This window comes from Cynocephalus volans, chromosome 13 (assembly GCF_027409185.1).
Source record: "Cynocephalus volans isolate mCynVol1 chromosome 13, mCynVol1.pri, whole genome shotgun sequence".
NCBI classification, from domain to species: Eukaryota; Metazoa; Chordata; class Mammalia; order Dermoptera; family Cynocephalidae; genus Cynocephalus; species Cynocephalus volans.
Window position 1 is genome coordinate 42,410,422 of NC_084472.1, and position 18,850 is coordinate 42,429,271.

General features: G+C 50.1%; 2 protein-coding genes and 2 non-coding genes across 4 annotated transcripts; all 4 read right to left on the reverse strand.

Moving 5' to 3' along the window:
• Positions 1-404: 404 nt before the first annotated feature.
• LOC134361637 (elongin-A-like) lies at positions 405-9,107 on the reverse strand. Its single transcript, XM_063076653.1, has 3 exons — positions 9,072-9,107; positions 8,875-8,989; positions 405-2,881 (listed from the first exon to the last, which is right to left on the reverse strand). Exons 1-3 carry the CDS (start codon positions 9,105-9,107, stop codon positions 405-407), a joined length of 2,628 nt encoding a protein of 875 aa, XP_062932723.1.
• On the reverse strand, positions 3,924-4,028 carry LOC134362276 (U6 spliceosomal RNA). Its single transcript, XR_010021553.1, has one exon. It is a non-coding gene; the product is annotated as a U6 spliceosomal RNA (small nuclear RNA).
• Positions 9,108-9,687: 580 nt separating the features above from the next.
• On the reverse strand, positions 9,688-18,400 carry LOC134361638 (elongin-A-like). Its single transcript, XM_063076654.1, has 3 exons — positions 18,365-18,400; positions 18,168-18,282; positions 9,688-12,164 (listed from the first exon to the last, which is right to left on the reverse strand). The coding sequence occupies exons 1-3, from the start codon at positions 18,398-18,400 to the stop codon at positions 9,688-9,690; spliced, it is 2,628 nt and encodes an 875-aa protein (XP_062932724.1).
• Positions 13,217-13,321, reverse strand: LOC134362277 (U6 spliceosomal RNA). The gene has a single exon (XR_010021554.1). It is a non-coding gene; the product is annotated as a U6 spliceosomal RNA (small nuclear RNA).
• Positions 18,401-18,850: the final 450 nt, after the last annotated feature.

Genomic DNA, 18,850 nt, shown 5'->3' on the forward strand with positions numbered 1-18,850 from the left:
AGAAAGCCTTATCTGCTCCAGGATGGACAAAGGAGAGAGAGACGGCCAATCTCTTGTATATCATTTTATTTACAAATATGAACACGATCTGGGGACGATATGGATTGGTTAAAACTCTGTCCTTCTTTCCAAAGAGGCTAGTTAACATCCTCAGTGCAATTGGTGTTAAAACCTGCTGCGAGACTGAGGATTCAGAGCTTGGGGATTCTGAAGCGTCCACCAAGCAGGGCGGCAGCGTCCCAGGTGCAGCGCGTGAAAACTGCAGGATTCAGATCCAGGAGGTCCCACCAACGAAAGACGCCAGTGTCCTTTGCAAGTCCCATTCCCCGACTCGAATCGCCTTTGAATTCCTTCCCAACCACCCCACCGCCCCCCGAGTTCTCTGTCCAATGCGAGTCCTCGGCTCATCGGCGGGAGTATGTGTTCCTGTAATCTCGGATCGTCTTGGCCATGAGCGGGGCTACTTTCTTGGCGGCGGCTTTCCTGGTGCTGGGGCCGCAGGAGGGGGGCCTCGCAGGGAGCGGGTGAAAGCGGCTGTGGCCACCGGTGCTGCTGGAGGGGGGCCGGCTGCTCTCCTGTGGGCGTGGGGCCGGCTGCACCTCGGCTTTATCGGGGATGGCCGCTCCTCCCGAGGCAGGCTTTTCCTGCCTCCTGGGAACCTCACAAGGCTTGTCGAGCACAGAGTGGAAGAAGATCATCTGTGTCTGTCGGCCTCTGGGCCTCTCGGCGCGTGCAGAGCGGATCTTCATCGTCACCAGCCGGAGCCGCCGCTCTCGGGCCTCCCGGAGCCGCAGGTACATCTCCCGCCACGACTCGTGCTCCTCCGGCCGGGCTTCCTTAAAGTCTCGTTGACAGCGCCTTTTCCATAAGTGGCCCGTTTCTTTCGCTAGTGTGGGATTGTATTTCTCGATGGTGCGACCTGGCTGATCGGGCGTGCACCCCTTCCACGCGGGCTCCGGAGCAGGACACGGGTCTCCCCCCGCTTCCCGGACAGCAGGGACGCTGGTCCCGAGGGCCCACACCCGCCGCTCACACGCAGTCACGGTTCTAGGCAGGCCGGCGCTCCTGGGGCCCGAGTACACCGGCATCTTCGAGTTCCTTCTGCGTCCCGTAGGAAATCCACCCTCTTCTTCTTGCTGGGGGGAAGGGAGTGCGTGTATCTCTGGCGGGAAGGAGGACATCAGTTCAAGGACAGACAGTGCCCTGTCACTGGCCCGCATCCCGGGTAACGGGAGGTCTGGCAGCACCGGCGGGGCGTCGGTGGGGACCCTTTTCAGCTTGGCTACGTGCGCTCCGGGCGGTGGCGGCTCCTCTGTCTCATTTTCCTGCACCTTGGCTAGTCTGGGAAGCAGGCTCCCATTTTCACGAGTGCGTTTAGAGTCCGTCTCGTGAAGGTCTTTGACTCTCAGAGTAGTGGCCAGAGTTTTCACCGTCCTTTCCTTTCCCTTCCAAGGCCGGCCATAGGTGGAGTATGCCTCAAAGGGCACAGCAGGCTGCTCAGAGTCAGCCTCCATATCTGCCAACTCCTCCTCTTCAGGGAGGGAGCTCTCCCAGGTGGAAGGTCTGCGTATCCCTTCTCGAGTGCTGAGCTTGTTGGAAAGCTTGCCTGGCACCGTGGGCAGCAGGCCTCCTGCGCCCTCTCCTGTGTCTAAGCTTTCTGGGCTTGGCTTCTTTGTTTCGTCTGCTTTGGGTTCGTCAGAGTCTTTGTCCCTCTTCTCCTCTAGGTGGTTGTCCCGAGCAGCGTCCAAGGCGGGTAGAGAGGGAACGCAACCGAGCTCCGATGCCTTCTCTCTCCTGGCCCGCCTAGAGGGCGGTTTGTCCTTGGTACTGTCCCCCGAGATGGCCCTTGGACCTTCCTCTGGGGAGAAGGCCTTGTGGGATTTCTGGCTGAATCCAGCAGGGAACATCTCGTCGTCCCCAGCCCCCGCCGGGCCTTTCTGCCTGTGGGAAGATACCTGCGCCGGGCTTGGGCTCACGACGGCCCCTTGCCCCCGGGGTTTGCCCAGGTGTCCCTCTTGACGGAGTCCCGGACTGCCCTGAGGGGCATCAGCGTGGCCTTTTCCAGGCTTCTGGCGGAGAACAGCGGGCTCGGGGCCCTCCTCCTCCGGGGGCACGCAATGGTCCACGCACATCTGGTGAGGACCGGCAAGGGACAGACGGATGCGGATGTGGCCATCGCCGGAAGACGCCCAGTCTGAGGAGGAAGCCAGTGCAACTGTGTAGCGCTTGGTGCTCCCGCCTCTCCTGTCGCCACCGGGAGACCCCTTGGGAGGTGTTTGGAGCTGCGAGAGTCTCCTGTGCTTTCTGTGTCCGCGCTCCGTGCCATCGGATGGGCTCTCGGAGGCTCCGTGGCTTTCTGGGCAGGCGCCCTGCACCTTCGGCTCCTTCGGAAACTCCTCCCTGGGGCGCTTTCGGGAACGGCTCTCCTCCAAGGCCAGTTGTTCAGGCCGGGTGTCCCGCGCCACGACCAGCAACTTCTTCCACTGGGCGGCTAAGTCCCTGGCCAAGCTGCCCACGTGCTGGTGTGTGCGCAAGCGCTTGACCGTCTTGCGGACTCCAGTCTCCGCCAGGGAGTGTGCTGTCACTGGCAAGGCGGAGAGTTTCTTCAGGTATTTCGCCAGCTTCTTGGGATCGGAGTGGGCAGCCAGGTGCGCCTGCAGCTTGACCACGGCGTGCAGCGCCCCGTCGGCTGCCATGGCCGTCCCGGGCGCAGCCTCGTCGGCGCAGCTGGGCGGGCGTCGCTGCTTGGGCCGCAGCTCTGTCCTCAGTACAGCGAGCAGCTCGGCCTGGGCACGCGGGTCCTCGCCGACCGCCGCCGGGCTGACCTGCTGCTTTTGCTTGGGGGTGCGGAGCCGCCGCCTGGAAGAACCGCCGCGAAGCGCTGTCCGAGGTAGAAGGAAGCCTCAGCGCGGGACTCCCGTCCTTATAAAGCCGGCACGCCCCGCTCCCGGGCTGTGAGCCGCGCCCTGATGACCAGCAGTGATTGGTCCTGGGCTTCCTCGCCTCTTGACTGATTGATTGCGTTACCAGGACTCAATCAGGAGTGACCTCTGTGGGTGGAGTTCCGGACACCGGCAGCAAGGTGTGCGAAAACACGTACTCCCCGATGCAGTGGGTGGAAACGCTAATTGCTACCACCTGTTTGTAGAGCATATTGACAAGATCGAGCGAAAAGAAAAATTCACATAGGCGTTGACCGAGCAATTCCACTCTTAGCATTTTATAGCGTACAGAGTCAATTCCGCAATGCTGTAGAAACACTCCACGTGCACACACACACACACACACACACACACACACACACACACACAGGTGTACACAGAGACCTAGAACCCAGCAGTTTCATTGTCCACTTATCCGTAGGCCGGACAGTGCATTTCATACCCTCCCTAACCTAAGCTAGGCGGGAGCATTTCTCAGAAATCTTTCCTTCATCCTCTTTCCAGAATCCCTGGAGAGAGTCATGTAAACATTCAGCCATCAGAATAGCCAGTGAACACACTGACCAGAATGAATAGGAAGGTAAAGACTTGGGACAGAGGGACCTCCAGATCCTAAACTGATCTTTACCTTGTTGACGACTTTCTTAAAATAACAAACAAACAAACAAAAAACGTAAACAGCCTATCAGAGAGGCTTATACAGAGGGATTTGATTCCATGCTTGCAAAATGGTAGCTGTCCAAACTCCAAACAAAAGTGTTTCCTCCTTTTTCCTTTCTAGAATCACGGAGTTTGTCAGTGTCTTCAGCTCCACCGTAGGTGATGAGGACCGAGTCGTTTAGAATTCTGTTTGGATATGGCGCTGACTCAAAAATGGCTTTTGTCCTCAGCAGAGTGTGAAGCAGCTTGCACTTGGGATCGCCTGGCCTTGAAACAATAATGTCACTTTGGAAATTCAGTTTTTATCAAGAGTAGAAAAAGAGATAGAGATAGGAAAACACAGATTTACCTGTGATGCTTGTGCAGGGGTCATGCTGACCTTCTCTGTCTCGTTCCAATCTTAGTACATGTGGGGCTGAAGTGAGCAGAAAATTCAATGTTCCACTAGAATGAGGCTATGTCCGATCAGTATTCCTCCGCTACTTGGTTTTTACCCAACTGAGCGTAAGGATCCTCTACAGTACTCGAAAGCCACGGAAGCTCTGAGAAGGAACTGCTTCAGTGTTTTTCGTTTGACCACACGACTAAAGACAAATAAATCACAACTGGTATGAACACACAGGAACGGTTTTTGGAAAGTCACGACTGATTCGCATATTCGTGTGTACAGGCCAAATAATCCTGAAACAGAGTCACTTTTATTAATCGTCATGTGTCTTTCGGTGTGCTTTTCGAAAGTTAGGTGAGTCTTTTACATTAAAAAGTATCTAGTGTAAGTGTGAGCTAATTAATAAGGTGGTTGACTACTTTTTTAAAGGAGTGTTGTTCTATGCCTTAGCTCTTCTTAATTGCGTTGGGACGCTGAAAAAAAGCCAGAGAAATTGAAGATTTCATTACGTCGATGTTTTGCTCCGAAGAACTGAAGTTTACTAAACTTTCAACGCTCAGACATTTACGCATCTATCGAAATACCAATAGCTGTAAACAGTGTGTACTTTTAAGTACTAATCGACCAAACTCTAAGTCATTATGAAGCTAAGCTGAGTGTCAAGTAAGTCTTGCGTTTTAAGTGCTCCGCTCTGTTCTTACGCGAGGAAGATTAACCACTTCGCTACTGACCACTGCTGCGGCCTTGTGGGCATCTTCTAAAAATCTGTGGCTGCTGTTGAACCATATTCTTCCTGTACGTGGACCAGGAAAGGGAAACTGATCAGACAACCTGGAACCCTTTGCTAATGCCACACTGCTGTTCTTGGAGACGACTTCATCTTCCCCCCACCCACTCCTCCTCTTCTAGGTTTTCATGGCACTGTAAAGGGCTTTGTAAATGGTTTCTTGGTTTTTACTTCGTTTTATATTTATTACCGATTTGTAGATTTACAACCGGCCTTTGTCACTGATCTTACTTTAGCAACATTGGCAACTTCATTTACTGATCCTCACAGTTTATGTTTGAAGCCTTCGAACTTTTCTCAACATGTAATTCCATTATCCGTGCACAAAGACAGGGATAATTCTTTCTTCCCTTCCTTCTCTCTTTTTAAAAATTCTTACACCACGTATTTGTTTTTCTTGTCTCATCTTACTACTTAGGACCTCCGTGTTAGTCAGTTCTCTGTCGTTTACAAGAGAATACCCGAAACTGGGTCTATCTAGAGAAACAGAGTTTAGTTTGTCCAGTTTTGGAGGCTGGGAAGTCCGAGGTTCAATGGGCTTGTCTGGTGAGGGCCTTCTTCTTGATGGGGATGTGCCGAGTGACCCGAGGCAATGCAGTTTATCACAGGGTGCGGGTGACCAAAGCGAGCTAATATGCTTCTTTCTCTCCTGATAAAGCTGGTGCTGCCACTCGGGTGATAACCCATCCATCCACCAACTCATCCATCCGTGATGGTATTAATTCACTCAAGAGGGCATAGCCCTCATGATTCAATCACCTCTTAAAGACCCCACCTTCAACGCTGCTACATTGGGGATCAAGCTTCCACGTGACCTTTGGAGGGGACAAGCATTCAAATCACAGCAACGTTAATAAGATGTTGCGTAGAAGTGGGGATAAGAGGCATTATTGTCTTTTTCCCAATCTTGAAGGGAAAGCTTTTGGCATTTCATTAGTCAGTCTTATGTTTCCTGCAGGTTTTTCGTAGAGATCGTTTTGTCAGGTCAAGGCAGTTGTCTTCTATTCCTACGTTGTCCGGGGTTTTTGTTTCCTGTCCTTGTCTTTCCTTTTACTTTTTAAAAAATATCAACGATAGGTTGTACATTTTATGAATCACTTCTCTGCACTTTTGGAAATGATGACCTAATTTCTTTATTTTGCAATGTGGCACACTGACTGTATCACGTGATTCACTAACCCTAAACCAACCTTGCCTCAGTCCTAAGACACACTGAACTTGAATATTACGTATCACTGATTCAATTTGCTCCTAGTTTGCTTTGGATTTGTGAGTATATTAATGAATGGGATTGGGCTGTTCTAATGCTTTCAGTGTCCTTGTCAGGTCAGAGCTCTTACACATCTTTTATTGAATACTTCTATAACTATTTGTCTTCTGGATACTATCGTAAATGGTATTAACTAAAATAGTTTTTCGAAAGTGTTGCGATAGTTTCAGTACGTTGAGTCCCCCATGGATCTGTCTCAATTGTTTGTTATTCCTCATACTTCTCTGTGTTGTTCTTAAGTTGGCATGTGTGCCAGGCAGTGTAATTGAGACTTTATTTTTAGAAATAATCTGAGATGAAGGATGATGGTATCCTCTCACAGAGGTGATTTAGGTTTGTTTCTGCCTTGCGCCTGGAGCGAGGCCCGGCAGTCCAGGAATATCTGAATCCCGTTTCAGGGACTGAGGGTTTTCTGGGCCTCATAGGCAATGGGTAGCAGAGGTTGGGCAACTTAACTTGTTGTCTGTATTTATTCCTAGGACAGGGCCCAGACCAGGGTCCTCAATCTTGCTGGGCCTAGAATTCCAACTTTTGTGCCCTCAGCACCTTGAGGTTGTCGACAGTGCTTGGTGTCCTAGCATCGTAGAAGTAGGCAAATGTCCGTAGGAACAATGGCTTCCAATGGCATGGCCACCTATGCGCATCTATGAATACTGTAGTCCTCCCTTATTTGTGGTTTTCCTCTCCTTAATATCAGTTGCCTGCAGTCCAATGTGGTGTGAAAATATCAGATGAACAATTACAGAAATAAACCGTTCAGAGGTTTTAAATTGCGAGCCGTTCTCTGGAGTGTGACAAAACCTCACATGGCCCCGCTCCATACCGTAAGCATTCCTTTTTCCAGTGTGTCCACCTGTACACCCTCCCTGCCCGCTCGTGACTGGGAGGCCATCCTGGTGATCAAATCAACTGTCACCCTATCGCGGTGTTTGCGTCCGAGTCGCCGTATTTTACTTAATAATGGCCACAACGCACAAGAGCGGTCATGCTGGGAATTCGGATATGTCAAATAGAAGCCATAAAGTGCTTCCTTTAGGCGAAAAGGTGAAAGTTCTCTACTTAGTAAGGAAAGGGAAAAAAATTATATGCTGAGGTTACTGAGATGTACTGTCAGAACAAATGTTGTGTCTGTGAGATTGTGAAGAAGTTCAAAGAAATTCATGCTGGTTTCGCTGTCGCACCTCAAACTGCAAAGATTTTGGCCACAGTCTAGGCAACAATGTTTAGTGAAGATGAAAAAGACATTAAATTTGTGGGTGGAAGACATGGACAGGAGCATGTTGCAATAGATGGTACTGTCCGAGGTTTCGGACATCCGATGGGGGGCCTGATATTTACATCCAACGGATGAGGGGAACTCCTGGGATTTTAAAATACTGAAGAATGGGACTACATAAAAATAAAAAGGAATGAAAGAGAAAGTCAAAAGATTGAGCTGGGAGAGATATTTACAACTCGTAGAACATTCAACTCATACAATTTCCTTTATATCCAATGAGCTCCCACACACCAATGTGAAAAAAGACCAACGACTTAGGAGAGAAATGGGGAACACATAGGAAAACGTGGCTCCCCGACCCCCCAAAACAAGCGACTCTTGAATACAGGAGAAGATGCTCACCACCATGAAGATGAAAATAAAAGACAATGTGGTGAAATTTGGGACCTATTAATATAGTTCGAAACATTAACAACCTGCTGTGTTGGAACAGATTATCCTAGATTGCTTGTAGATGTAGAAATTAATACAAACGCTATACAAGTAAGCCTGTAAAATTTAAAATGTATGTATATATTTAAAAGTGTATCCTTAGACACATCCATATCACTTGTAGAGTGAGAGGCTGAATGTATAAACGGGTAAAGGGCAAAAACCACAGAGAAGCTCGGGAAGCCAAACCACAACCCCTGGAGCCACCAGCCCAGAAAAGCAAACTACAGCCTCTACGGCAATCAGTCCAGGAAGCCCAATCACAACCACTGCAGCAGTTGGCACACACCAGTCAGGATCGGGTCAGCAATGCCAGCTTGGGAATTTTGGCCCCAGTGTCCAAGTCAAGACCAACTAGAGAAAGCCAAATATGCTCTCAAAACCAATCGCGTCAGATGCTCTGCTTCCAGTTAGCCTGCTTACAGCTTCCCCAAGTCAACAACCTCCAATCCGAAAATACCCGGAACCCTCCTTCCTTTTTGATAGAGAACTTTGCTACTCCCCCGCCTACCTTTGAGTTTGCCAAATGCGACCGATGGTTTCTGACTCCCTTGCTTTCTATGTATATGTACAGCGAGCGTTTTCTAAACAGTCTGTTTGTTTTTGCTTGCGTCTTTTTCATTTATTTCCACAAATCCCTTCTACTAAACTTGCATGTATGAAAAATATATTCATATTCTTTGATAGAGCGATTTCACTTGTAGGATTTTATCCCACAAACACACCTGCCTCTATGCGTGTGCGCGCGCATGTGTGCATCTGTGTCCGTGAACAGGTGTCCCTGACGTCCAGGATAGACGTTTCAAGACGCCGGTGGATACATAAAGCCACAGATAGTAGCAAACCCAGTTGCCGTCAAAGGGAGCACGTTTCTTTTCGTTTCTTCCACCCGCAAATCGAATGCCATTTCCATCCTAACCAAGCAGCCATCGTGCAGCGAGGCCGAAAGGATCGCAGTTGGATGTGCGACGGCACGAAGTTTCCTTTCCTTCTTCACAGCTTCGCAGAAGGAAGACTTGCTTTCATGGGAGATCTTTGCAACCCTCACATATGATTTTCCCCTTTCCTTATGAAGTCCAGGACTTTTCACCTTTTCGGGTAAAGGAAGCCCTTTACGGCTTCTCTTTGGCATATGCGAATTGCCCGCATCACTCCTCTTGCACTCGGTGGCCATTACGAAGGAAAAGAAGTGTGACTTAAACGCAAGCTCTGCAATGTGGCGACAGTCGGTCTGAAAACGGAGATGGTTACTAAGTGAGCAGTGGCCCGGGAGCATCTAGGGCGTGGACGTGTAGCACAAAGGGATGACTCACGTCCCGGCCAGGCAGGCTGCGCATGCGAGATTTCATCGCACTGCTCTGAAGAGCCTGCAACTTCAAATTTCTGCCTTGTTCGTTTCTGAAATTTTCCATTTGATATTTTGGGACCTTGGTGGACAGAGGAAAACTGAAACTGGGAACGCGAAACTGCACGCAAGGGGGGAGGGGAGGGGGGGACTACTTTGAGGACTCTAGGATTGAGTCCAAGAAAGCCTTATCTGCTCCAGGATGGACAAAGGAGAGAGAGACGGCCAATCTCTTGTATATCATTTTATTTACAAATATGAACACGATCTGGGGACGATATGGATTGGTTAAAACTCTGTCCTTCTTTCCAAAGAGGCTAGTTAACATCCTCAGTGCAATTGGTGTTAAAACCTGCTGCGAGACTGAGGATTCAGAGCTTGGGGATTCTGAAGCGTCCACCAAGCAGGGCGGCAGCGTCCCAGGTGCAGCGCGTGAAAACTGCAGGATTCAGATCCAGGAGGTCCCACCAACGAAAGACGCCAGTGTCCTTTGCAAGTCCCATTCCCCGACTCGAATCGCCTTTGAATTCCTTCCCAACCACCCCACCGCCCCCCGAGTTCTCTGTCCAATGCGAGTCCTCGGCTCATCGGCGGGAGTATGTGTTCCTGTAATCTCGGATCGTCTTGGCCATGAGCGGGGCTACTTTCTTGGCGGCGGCTTTCCTGGTGCTGGGGCCGCAGGAGGGGGGCCTCGCAGGGAGCGGGTGAAAGCGGCTGTGGCCACCGGTGCTGCTGGAGGGGGGCCGGCTGCTCTCCTGTGGGCGTGGGGCCGGCTGCACCTCGGCTTTATCGGGGATGGCCGCTCCTCCCGAGGCAGGCTTTTCCTGCCTCCTGGGAACCTCACAAGGCTTGTCGAGCACAGAGTGGAAGAAGATCATCTGTGTCTGTCGGCCTCTGGGCCTCTCGGCGCGTGCAGAGCGGATCTTCATCGTCACCAGCCGGAGCCGCCGCTCTCGGGCCTCCCGGAGCCGCAGGTACATCTCCCGCCACGACTCGTGCTCCTCCGGCCGGGCTTCCTTAAAGTCTCGTTGACAGCGCCTTTTCCATAAGTGGCCCGTTTCTTTCGCTAGTGTGGGATTGTATTTCTCGATGATGCGACCTGGCTGATCGGGCGTGCACCCCTTCCACGCGGGCTCCGGAGCAGGACACGGGTCTCCCCCCGCTTCCCGGACAGCAGGGACGCTGGTCCCGAGGGCCCACACCCGCCGCTCACACGCAGTCACGGTTCTAGGCAGGCCGGCGCTCCTGGGGCCCGAGTACACCGGCATCTTCGAGTTCCTTCTGCGTCCCGTAGGAAATCCACCCTCTTCTTCTTGCTGGGGGGAAGGGAGTGCGTGTATCTCTGGCGGGAAGGAGGACATCAGTTCAAGGACAGACAGTGCCCTGTCACTGGCCCGCATCCCGGGTAACGGGAGGTCTGGCAGCACCGGCGGGGCGTCGGTGGGGACCCTTTTCAGCTTGGCTACGTGCGCTCCGGGCGGTGGCGGCTCCTCTGTCTCATTTTCCTGCACCTTGGCTAGTCTGGGAAGCAGGCTCCCATTTTCACGAGTGCGTTTAGAGTCCGTCTCGTGAAGGTCTTTGACTCTCAGAGTAGTGGCCAGAGTTTTCACCGTCCTTTCCTTTCCCTTCCAAGGCCGGCCATAGGTGGAGTATGCCTCAAAGGGCACAGCAGGCTGCTCAGAGTCAGCCTCCATATCTGCCAACTCCTCCTCTTCAGGGAGGGAGCTCTCCCAGGTGGAAGGTCTGCGTATCCCTTCTCGAGTGCTGAGCTTGTTGGAAAGCTTGCCTGGCACCGTGGGCAGCAGGCCTCCTGCGCCCTCTCCTGTGTCTAAGCTTTCTGGGCTTGGCTTCTTTGTTTCGTCTGCTTTGGGTTCGTCAGAGTCTTTGTCCCTCTTCTCCTCTAGGTGGTTGTCCCGAGCAGCGTCCAAGGCGGGTAGAGAGGGAACGCAACCGAGCTCCGATGCCTTCTCTCTCCTGGCCCGCCTAGAGGGCGGTTTGTCCTTGGTACTGTCCCCCGAGATGGCCCTTGGACCTTCCTCTGGGGAGAAGGCCTTGTGGGATTTCTGGCTGAATCCAGCAGGGAACATCTCGTCGTCCCCAGCCCCCGCCGGGCCTTTCTGCCTGTGGGAAGATACCTGCGCCGGGCTTGGGCTCACGACGGCCCCTTGCCCCCGGGGTTTGCCCAGGTGTCCCTCTTGACGGAGTCCCGGACTGCCCTGAGGGGCATCAGCGTGGCCTTTTCCAGGCTTCTGGCGGAGAACAGCGGGCTCGGGGCCCTCCTCCTCCGGGGGCACGCAATGGTCCACGCACATCTGGTGAGGACCGGCAAGGGACAGACGGATGCGGATGTGGCCATCGCCGGAAGACGCCCAGTCTGAGGAGGAAGCCAGTGCAACTGTGTAGCGCTTGGTGCTCCCGCCTCTCCTGTCGCCACCGGGAGACCCCTTGGGAGGTGTTTGGAGCTGCGAGAGTCTCCTGTGCTTTCTGTGTCCGCGCTCCGTGCCGTCGGATGGGCTCTCGGAGGCTCCGTGGCTTTCTGGGCAGGCGCCCTGCACCTTCGGCTCCTTCGGAAACTCCTCCCTGGGGCGCTTTCGGGAACGGCTCTCCTCCAAGGCCAGTTGTTCAGGCCGGGTGTCCCGCGCCACGACCAGCAACTTCTTCCACTGGGCGGCTAAGTCCCTGGCCAAGCTGCCCACGTGCTGGTGTGTGCGCAAGCGCTTGACCGTCTTGCGGACTCCAGTCTCCGCCAGGGAGTGTGCTGTCACTGGCAAGGCGGAGAGTTTCTTCAGGTATTTCGCCAGCTTCTTGGGATCGGAGTGGGCAGCCAGGCGCGCCTGCAGCTTGACCACGGCGTGCAGCGCCCCGTCGGCTGCCATGGCCGTCCCGGGCGCAGCCTCGTCGGCGCAGCTGGGCGGGCGTCGCTGCTTGGGCCGCAGCTCTGTCCTCAGTACAGCGAGCAGCTCGGCCTGGGCACGCGGGTCCTCGCCGACCGCCGCCGGGCTGACCTGCTGCTTTTGCTTGGGGGTGCGGAGCCGCCGCCTGGAAGAACCGCCGCGAAGCGCTGTCCGAGGTAGAAGGAAGCCTCAGCGCGGGACTCCCGTCCTTATAAAGCCGGCACGCCCCGCTCCCGGGCTGTGAGCCGCGCCCTGATGACCAGCAGTGATTGGTCCTGGGCTTCCTCGCCTCTTGACTGATTGATTGCGTTACCAGGACTCAATCAGGAGTGACCTCTGTGGGTGGAGTTCCGGACACCGGCAGCAAGGTGTGCGAAAACACGTACTCCCCGATGCAGTGGGTGGAAACGCTAATTGCTACCACCTGTTTGTAGAGCATATTGACAAGATCGAGCGAAAAGAAAAATTCACATAGGCGTTGACCGAGCAATTCCACTCTTAGCATTTTATAGCGTACAGAGTCAATTCCGCAATGCTGTAGAAACACTCCACGTGCACACACACGCACACACACACACACACACACACACACACACACACACACACAGGTGTACACAGAGACCTAGAACCCAGCAGTTTCATTGTCCACTTATCCGTAGGCCGGACAGTGCATTTCATACCCTCCCTAACCTAAGCTAGGCGGGAGCATTTCTCAGAAATCTTTCCTTCATCCTCTTTCCAGAATCCCTGGAGAGAGTCATGTAAACATTCAGCCATCAGAATAGCCAGTGAACACACTGACCAGAATGAATAGGAAGGTAAAGACTTGGGACAGAGGGACCTCCAGATCCTAAACTGATCTTTACCTTGTTGACGACTTTCTTAAAATAACAAACAAACAAACAAAAAACGTAAACAGCCTATCAGAGAGGCTTATACAGAGGGATTTGATTCCATGCTTGCAAAATGGTAGCTGTCCAAACTCCAAACAAAAGTGTTTCCTCCTTTTTCCTTTCTAGAATCACGGAGTTTGTCAGTGTCTTCAGCTCCACCGTAGGTGATGAGGACCGAGTCGTTTAGAATTCTGTTTGGATATGGCGCTGACTCAAAAATGGCTTTTGTCCTCAGCAGAGTGTGAAGCAGCTTGCACTTGGGATCGCCTGGCCTTGAAACAATAATGTCACTTTGGAAATTCAGTTTTTATCAAGAGTAGAAAAAGAGATAGAGATAGGAAAACACAGATTTACCTGTGATGCTTGTGCAGGGGTCATGCTGACCTTCTCTGTCTCGTTCCAATCTTAGTACATGTGGGGCTGAAGTGAGCAGAAAATTCAATGTTCCACTAGAATGAGGCTATGTCCGATCAGTATTCCTCCGCTACTTGGTTTTTACCCAACTGAGCGTAAGGATCCTCTACAGTACTCGAAAGCCACGGAAGCTCTGAGAAGGAACTGCTTCAGTGTTTTTCGTTTGACCACACGACTAAAGACAAATAAATCACAACTGGTATGAACACACAGGAACGGTTTTTGGAAAGTCACGACTGATTCGCATATTCGTGTGTACAGGCCAAATAATCCTGAAACAGAGTCACTTTTATTAATCGTCATGTGTCTTTCGGTGTGCTTTTCGAAAGTTAGGTGAGTCTTTTACATTAAAAAGTATCTAGTGTAAGTGTGAGCTAATTAATAAGGTGGTTGACTACTTTTTTAAAGGAGTGTTGTTCTATGCCTTAGCTCTTCTTAATTGCGTTGGGACGCTGAAAAAAAGCCAGAGAAATTGAAGATTTCATTACGTCGATGTTTTGCTCCGAAGAACTGAAGTTTACTAAACTTTCAACGCTCAGACATTTACGCATCTATCGAAATACCAATAGCTGTAAACAGTGTGTACTTTTAAGTACTAATCGACCAAACTCTAAGTCATTATGAAGCTAAGCTGAGTGTCAAGTAAGTCTTGCGTTTTAAGTGCTCCGCTCTGTTCTTACGCGAGGAAGATTAACCACTTCGCTACTGACCACTGCTGCGGCCTTGTGGGCATCTTCTAAAAATCTGTGGCTGCTGTTGAACCATATTCTTCCTGTACGTGGACCAGGAAAGGGAAACTGATCAGACAACCTGGAACCCTTTGCTAATGCCACACTGCTGTTCTTGGAGACGACTTCATCTTCCCCCCACCCACTCCTCCTCTTCTAGGTTTTCATGGCACTGTAAAGGGCTTTGTAAATGGTTTCTTGGTTTTTACTTCGTTTTATATTTATTACCGATTTGTAGATTTACAACCGGCCTTTGTCACTGATCTTACTTTAGCAACATTGGCAACTTCATTTACTGATCCTCACAGTTTATGTTTGAAGCCTTCGAACTTTTCTCAACATGTAATTCCATTATCCGTGCACAAAGACAGGGATAATTCTTTCTTCCCTTCCTTCTCTCTTTTTAAAAATTCTTACACCACGTATTTGTTTTTCTTGTCTAATCTTACTACTTAGGACCTCCGTGTTAGTCAGTTCTCTGTCGTTTACAAGAGAATACCCGAAACTGGGTCTATCTAGAGAAACAGAGTTTAGTTTGTCCAGTTTTGGAGGCTGGGAAGTCCGAGGTTCAATGGGCTTGTCTGGTGAGGGCCTTCTTCTTGATGGGGATGTGCCGAGTGACCCGAGGCAATGCAGTTTATCACAGGGTGCGGGTGACCAAAGCGAGCTAATATGCTTCTTTCTCTCCTGATAAAGCTGGTGCTGCCACTCGGGTGATAACCCATCCATCCACCAACTCATCCATCCGTGATGGTATTAATTCACTCAAGAGGGCATAGCCCTCATGATTCAATCACCTCTTAAAGACCCCACCTTCAACGCTGCTACATTGGGGATCAAGCTTCCACGTGACCTTTGGAGGGGACAAGCATTCAAATCACAGCAACGTTAATAAGATGTTGCGTAGAAGTGGGGATAAGAGGCATTATTGTCTTTTTCCCAATCTTGAAGGGAAAGCTTTTGGCATTTCATTAGTCAGTCTTATGTTTCCTGCAGGTTTTTCGTAGAGATCGTTTTGTCAGGTCAAGGCAGTTGTCTTCTATTCCTACGTTGTCCGGGGTTTTTGTTTCCTGTCCTTGTCTTTCCTTTTACTTTTTAAAAAATATCAACGATAGGTTGTACATTTTATGAATCACTTCTCTGCACTTTTGGAAATGATGACCTAATTTCTTTATTTTGCAATGTGGCACACTGACTGTATCACGTGATTCACTAACCCTAAACCAACCTTGCCTCAGTCCTAAGACACACTGAACTTGAATATTACGTATCACTGATTCAATTTGCTCCTAGTTTGCTTTGGATTTGTGAGTATATTAATGAATGGGATTGGGCTGTTCTAATGCTTTCAGTGTCCTTGTCAGGTCAGAGCTCTTACACATCTTTTATTGAATACTTCTATAACTATTTGTCTTCTGGATACTATCGTAAATGGTATTAACTAAAATAGTTTTTCGAAAGTGTTGCGATAGTTTCAGTACATTGAGTCCCCCATGGATCTGTCTCAATTGTTTGTTATTCCTCATACTTCTCTGTGTTGTTCTTAAGTTGGCATGTGTGCCAGGCAGTGTAATTGAGACTTTATTTTTAGAAATAATCTGAGATGAAGGATGATGGTATCCTCTCACAGAGGTGATTTAGGTTTGTTTCTGCCTTGCGCCTGGAGCGAGGCCCGGCAGTCCAGGAATATCTGAATCCCGTTTCAGGGACTGAGGGTTTTCTGGGCCGCATAGGCAATGGGTAGCAGAGGTTGGGCAACTTAACTTGTTGTCTGTATTTATTCCTAGGACAGGGCCCAGACCAGGGTCCTCAATCTTGCTGGGCCTAGAATTCCAACTTTTGTGCCCTCAGCACCTTGAGGTTGTCGACAGTGCTTGGTGTCCTAGCATCGTAGAAGTAGGCAAATGTCCGTAGGAACAATGGCTTCCAATGGCATGGCCACCTATGCGCATCTATGAATACTGTAGTCCTCCCTTATTTGTGGTTTTCCTCTCCTTAATATCAGTTGCCTGCAGTCCAATGTGGTGTGAAAATATCAGATGAACAATTACAGAAATAAACCGTTCAGAGGTTTTAAATTGCGAGCCGTTCTCTGGAGTGTGACAAAACCTCACATGGCCCCGCTCCATACCGTAAGCATTCCTTTTTCCAGTGTGTCCACCTGTACACCCTCCCTGCCCGCTCGTGACTGGGAGGCCATCCTGGTGATCAAATCAACTGTCACCCTATCGCGGTGTTTGCGTCCGAGTCGCCGTATTTTACTTAATAATGGCCACAACGCACAAGAGCGGTCATGCTGGGAATTCGGATATGTCAAATAGAAGCCATAAAGTGCTTCCTTTAGGCGAAAAGGTGAAAGTTCTCTACTTAGTAAGGAAAGGGAAAAAAATTATATGCTGAGGTTACTGAGATGTACTGTCAGAACAAATGTTGTGTCTGTGAGATTGTGAAGAAGTTCAAAGAAATTCATGCTGGTTTCGCTGTCGCACCTCAAACTGCAAAGATTTTGGCCACAGTCTAGGCAACAATGTTTAGTGAAGATGAAAAAGACATTAAATTTGTGGGTGGAAGACATGGACAGGAGCATGTTGCAATAGATGGTACTGTCCGAGGTTTCGGACATCCGATGGGGGGCCTGATATTTACATCCAACGGATGAGGGGAACTCCTGGGATTTTAAAATACTGAAGAATGGGACTACATAAAAATAAAAAGGAATGAAAGAGAAAGTCAAAAGATTGAGCTGGGAGAGATATTTACAACTCGTAGAACATTCAACTCATACAATTTCCTTTATATCCAATGAGCTCCCACACACCAATGTGAAAAAAGACCAACGACTTAGGAGAGAAATGGGGAACACATAGGAAAACGTGGCTCCCCGACCCCCCAAAACAAGCGACTCTTGAATACAGGAGAAGATGCTCACCACCATGAAGATGAAAATAAAAGACAATGTGGTGAAATTTGGGACCTATTAATATAGTTCGAAACATTAACAACCTGCTGTGTTGGAACAGATTATCCTAGATTGCTTGTAGATGTAGAAATTAATACAAACGCTATACAAGTAAGCCTGTAAAATTTAAAATGTATGTATATATTTAAAAGTGTATCCTTAGACACATCCATATCACTTGTAGAGTGAGAGGCTGAATGTATAAACGGGTAAAGGGCAAAAACCACAGAGAAGCTCGGGAAGCCAAACCACAACCCCTGGAGCCACCAGCCCAGAAAAGCAAACTACAGCCTCTACGGCAATCAGTCCAGGAAGCCCAATCACAACCACTGCAGCAGTTGGCACACACCAGTCAGGATCGGGTCAGCAATGCCAGCTTGGGAATTTTGGCCCCAGTGTCCAAGTCAAGACCAACTAGAGAAAGCCAAATATGCTCTCAAAACCAATCGCGTCAGATGCTCTGCTTCCAGTTAGCCTGCTTACAGCTTCCCCAAGTCAACAACCTCCAATCCGAAAATACCCGGAACCCTCCTTCCTTTTTGATAGAGAACTTTGCTACTCCCCCGCCTACCTTTGAGTTTGCCAAATGCGACCGATGGTTTCTGACTCCCTTGCTTTCTATGTATATGTACAGCGAGCGTTTTCTAAACAGTCTGTTTGTTTTTGCTTGCGTCTTTTTCATTTATTTCCACAAATCCCTTCTACTAAACTTGCATGTATGAAAAATATATTCATATTCTTTGATAGAGCGATTTCACTTGTAGGATTTTATCCCACAAACACACCTGCCTCTATGCGTGTGCGCGCGCATGTGTGCATCTGTGTCCGTGAACAGGTGTCCCTGACGTCCAGGATAGACGTTTCAAGACGCCGGTGGATACATAAAGCCACAGATAGTAGCAAACCCAGTTGCCGTCAAAGGGAGCACGTTTCTTTTCGTTTCTTCCACCCGCAAATCGAATGCCATTTCCATCCTAACCAAGCAGCCATCGTGCAGCGAGGCCGAAAGGATCGCAGTTGGATGTGCGACGGCACGAAGTTTCCTTTCCTTCTTCACAGCTTCGCAGAAGGAAGACTTGCTTTCATGGGAGATCTTTGCAACCCTCACATATGATTTTCCCCTTTCCTTATGAAGTCCAGGACTTTTCACCTTTTCGGGTAAAGGAAGCCCTTTACGGCTTCTCTTTGGCATATGCGAATTGCCCGCATCACTCCTCTTGCACTCGGTGGCCATTACGAAGGAAAAGAAGTGTGACTTAAACGCAAGCTCTGCAATGTGGCGACAGTCGGTCTGAAAACGGAGATGGTTACTAAGTGAGCAGTGGCCCGGGAGCATCTAGGGCGTGGACGTGTAGCACAAAGGGATGACTCACGTCCCGGCCAGGCAGGCTGCGCATGCGAGATTTCATCGCACTGCTCTGAAGAGCCTGCAACTTCAAATTTCTGCCTTGTTCGTTTCTGAAATTTTCCATTTGATATTTTGGGACCTTGGTGGACAGAGGAAAACTGAAACTGGGAACGCGAAACTGCACGCAAGGGGGGAGGGGAGGGGGGGACTACTTTGAGGACTCTAGGATTGAGTCCAAGAAAGCCTTATCTGCTCCAGGATGGACAAAGGAGAGAGAGACGGCCAATCTCTTGTATATCATTTTATTTACAAATATGAACACGATCTGGGGACGATATGGATTGGTTAAAACTCTGTCCTTCTTTCCAAAGAGGCTAGTTAACATCCTCAGTGCAATTGGTGTTAAAACCTGCTGCGAGACTGAGGATTCAGAGCTTGGGGATTCTGAAGCGTCCACCAAGCAGGGCGGCAGCGTCCCAGGTGCAGCGCGTGAAAACTGCAGGATTCAGAT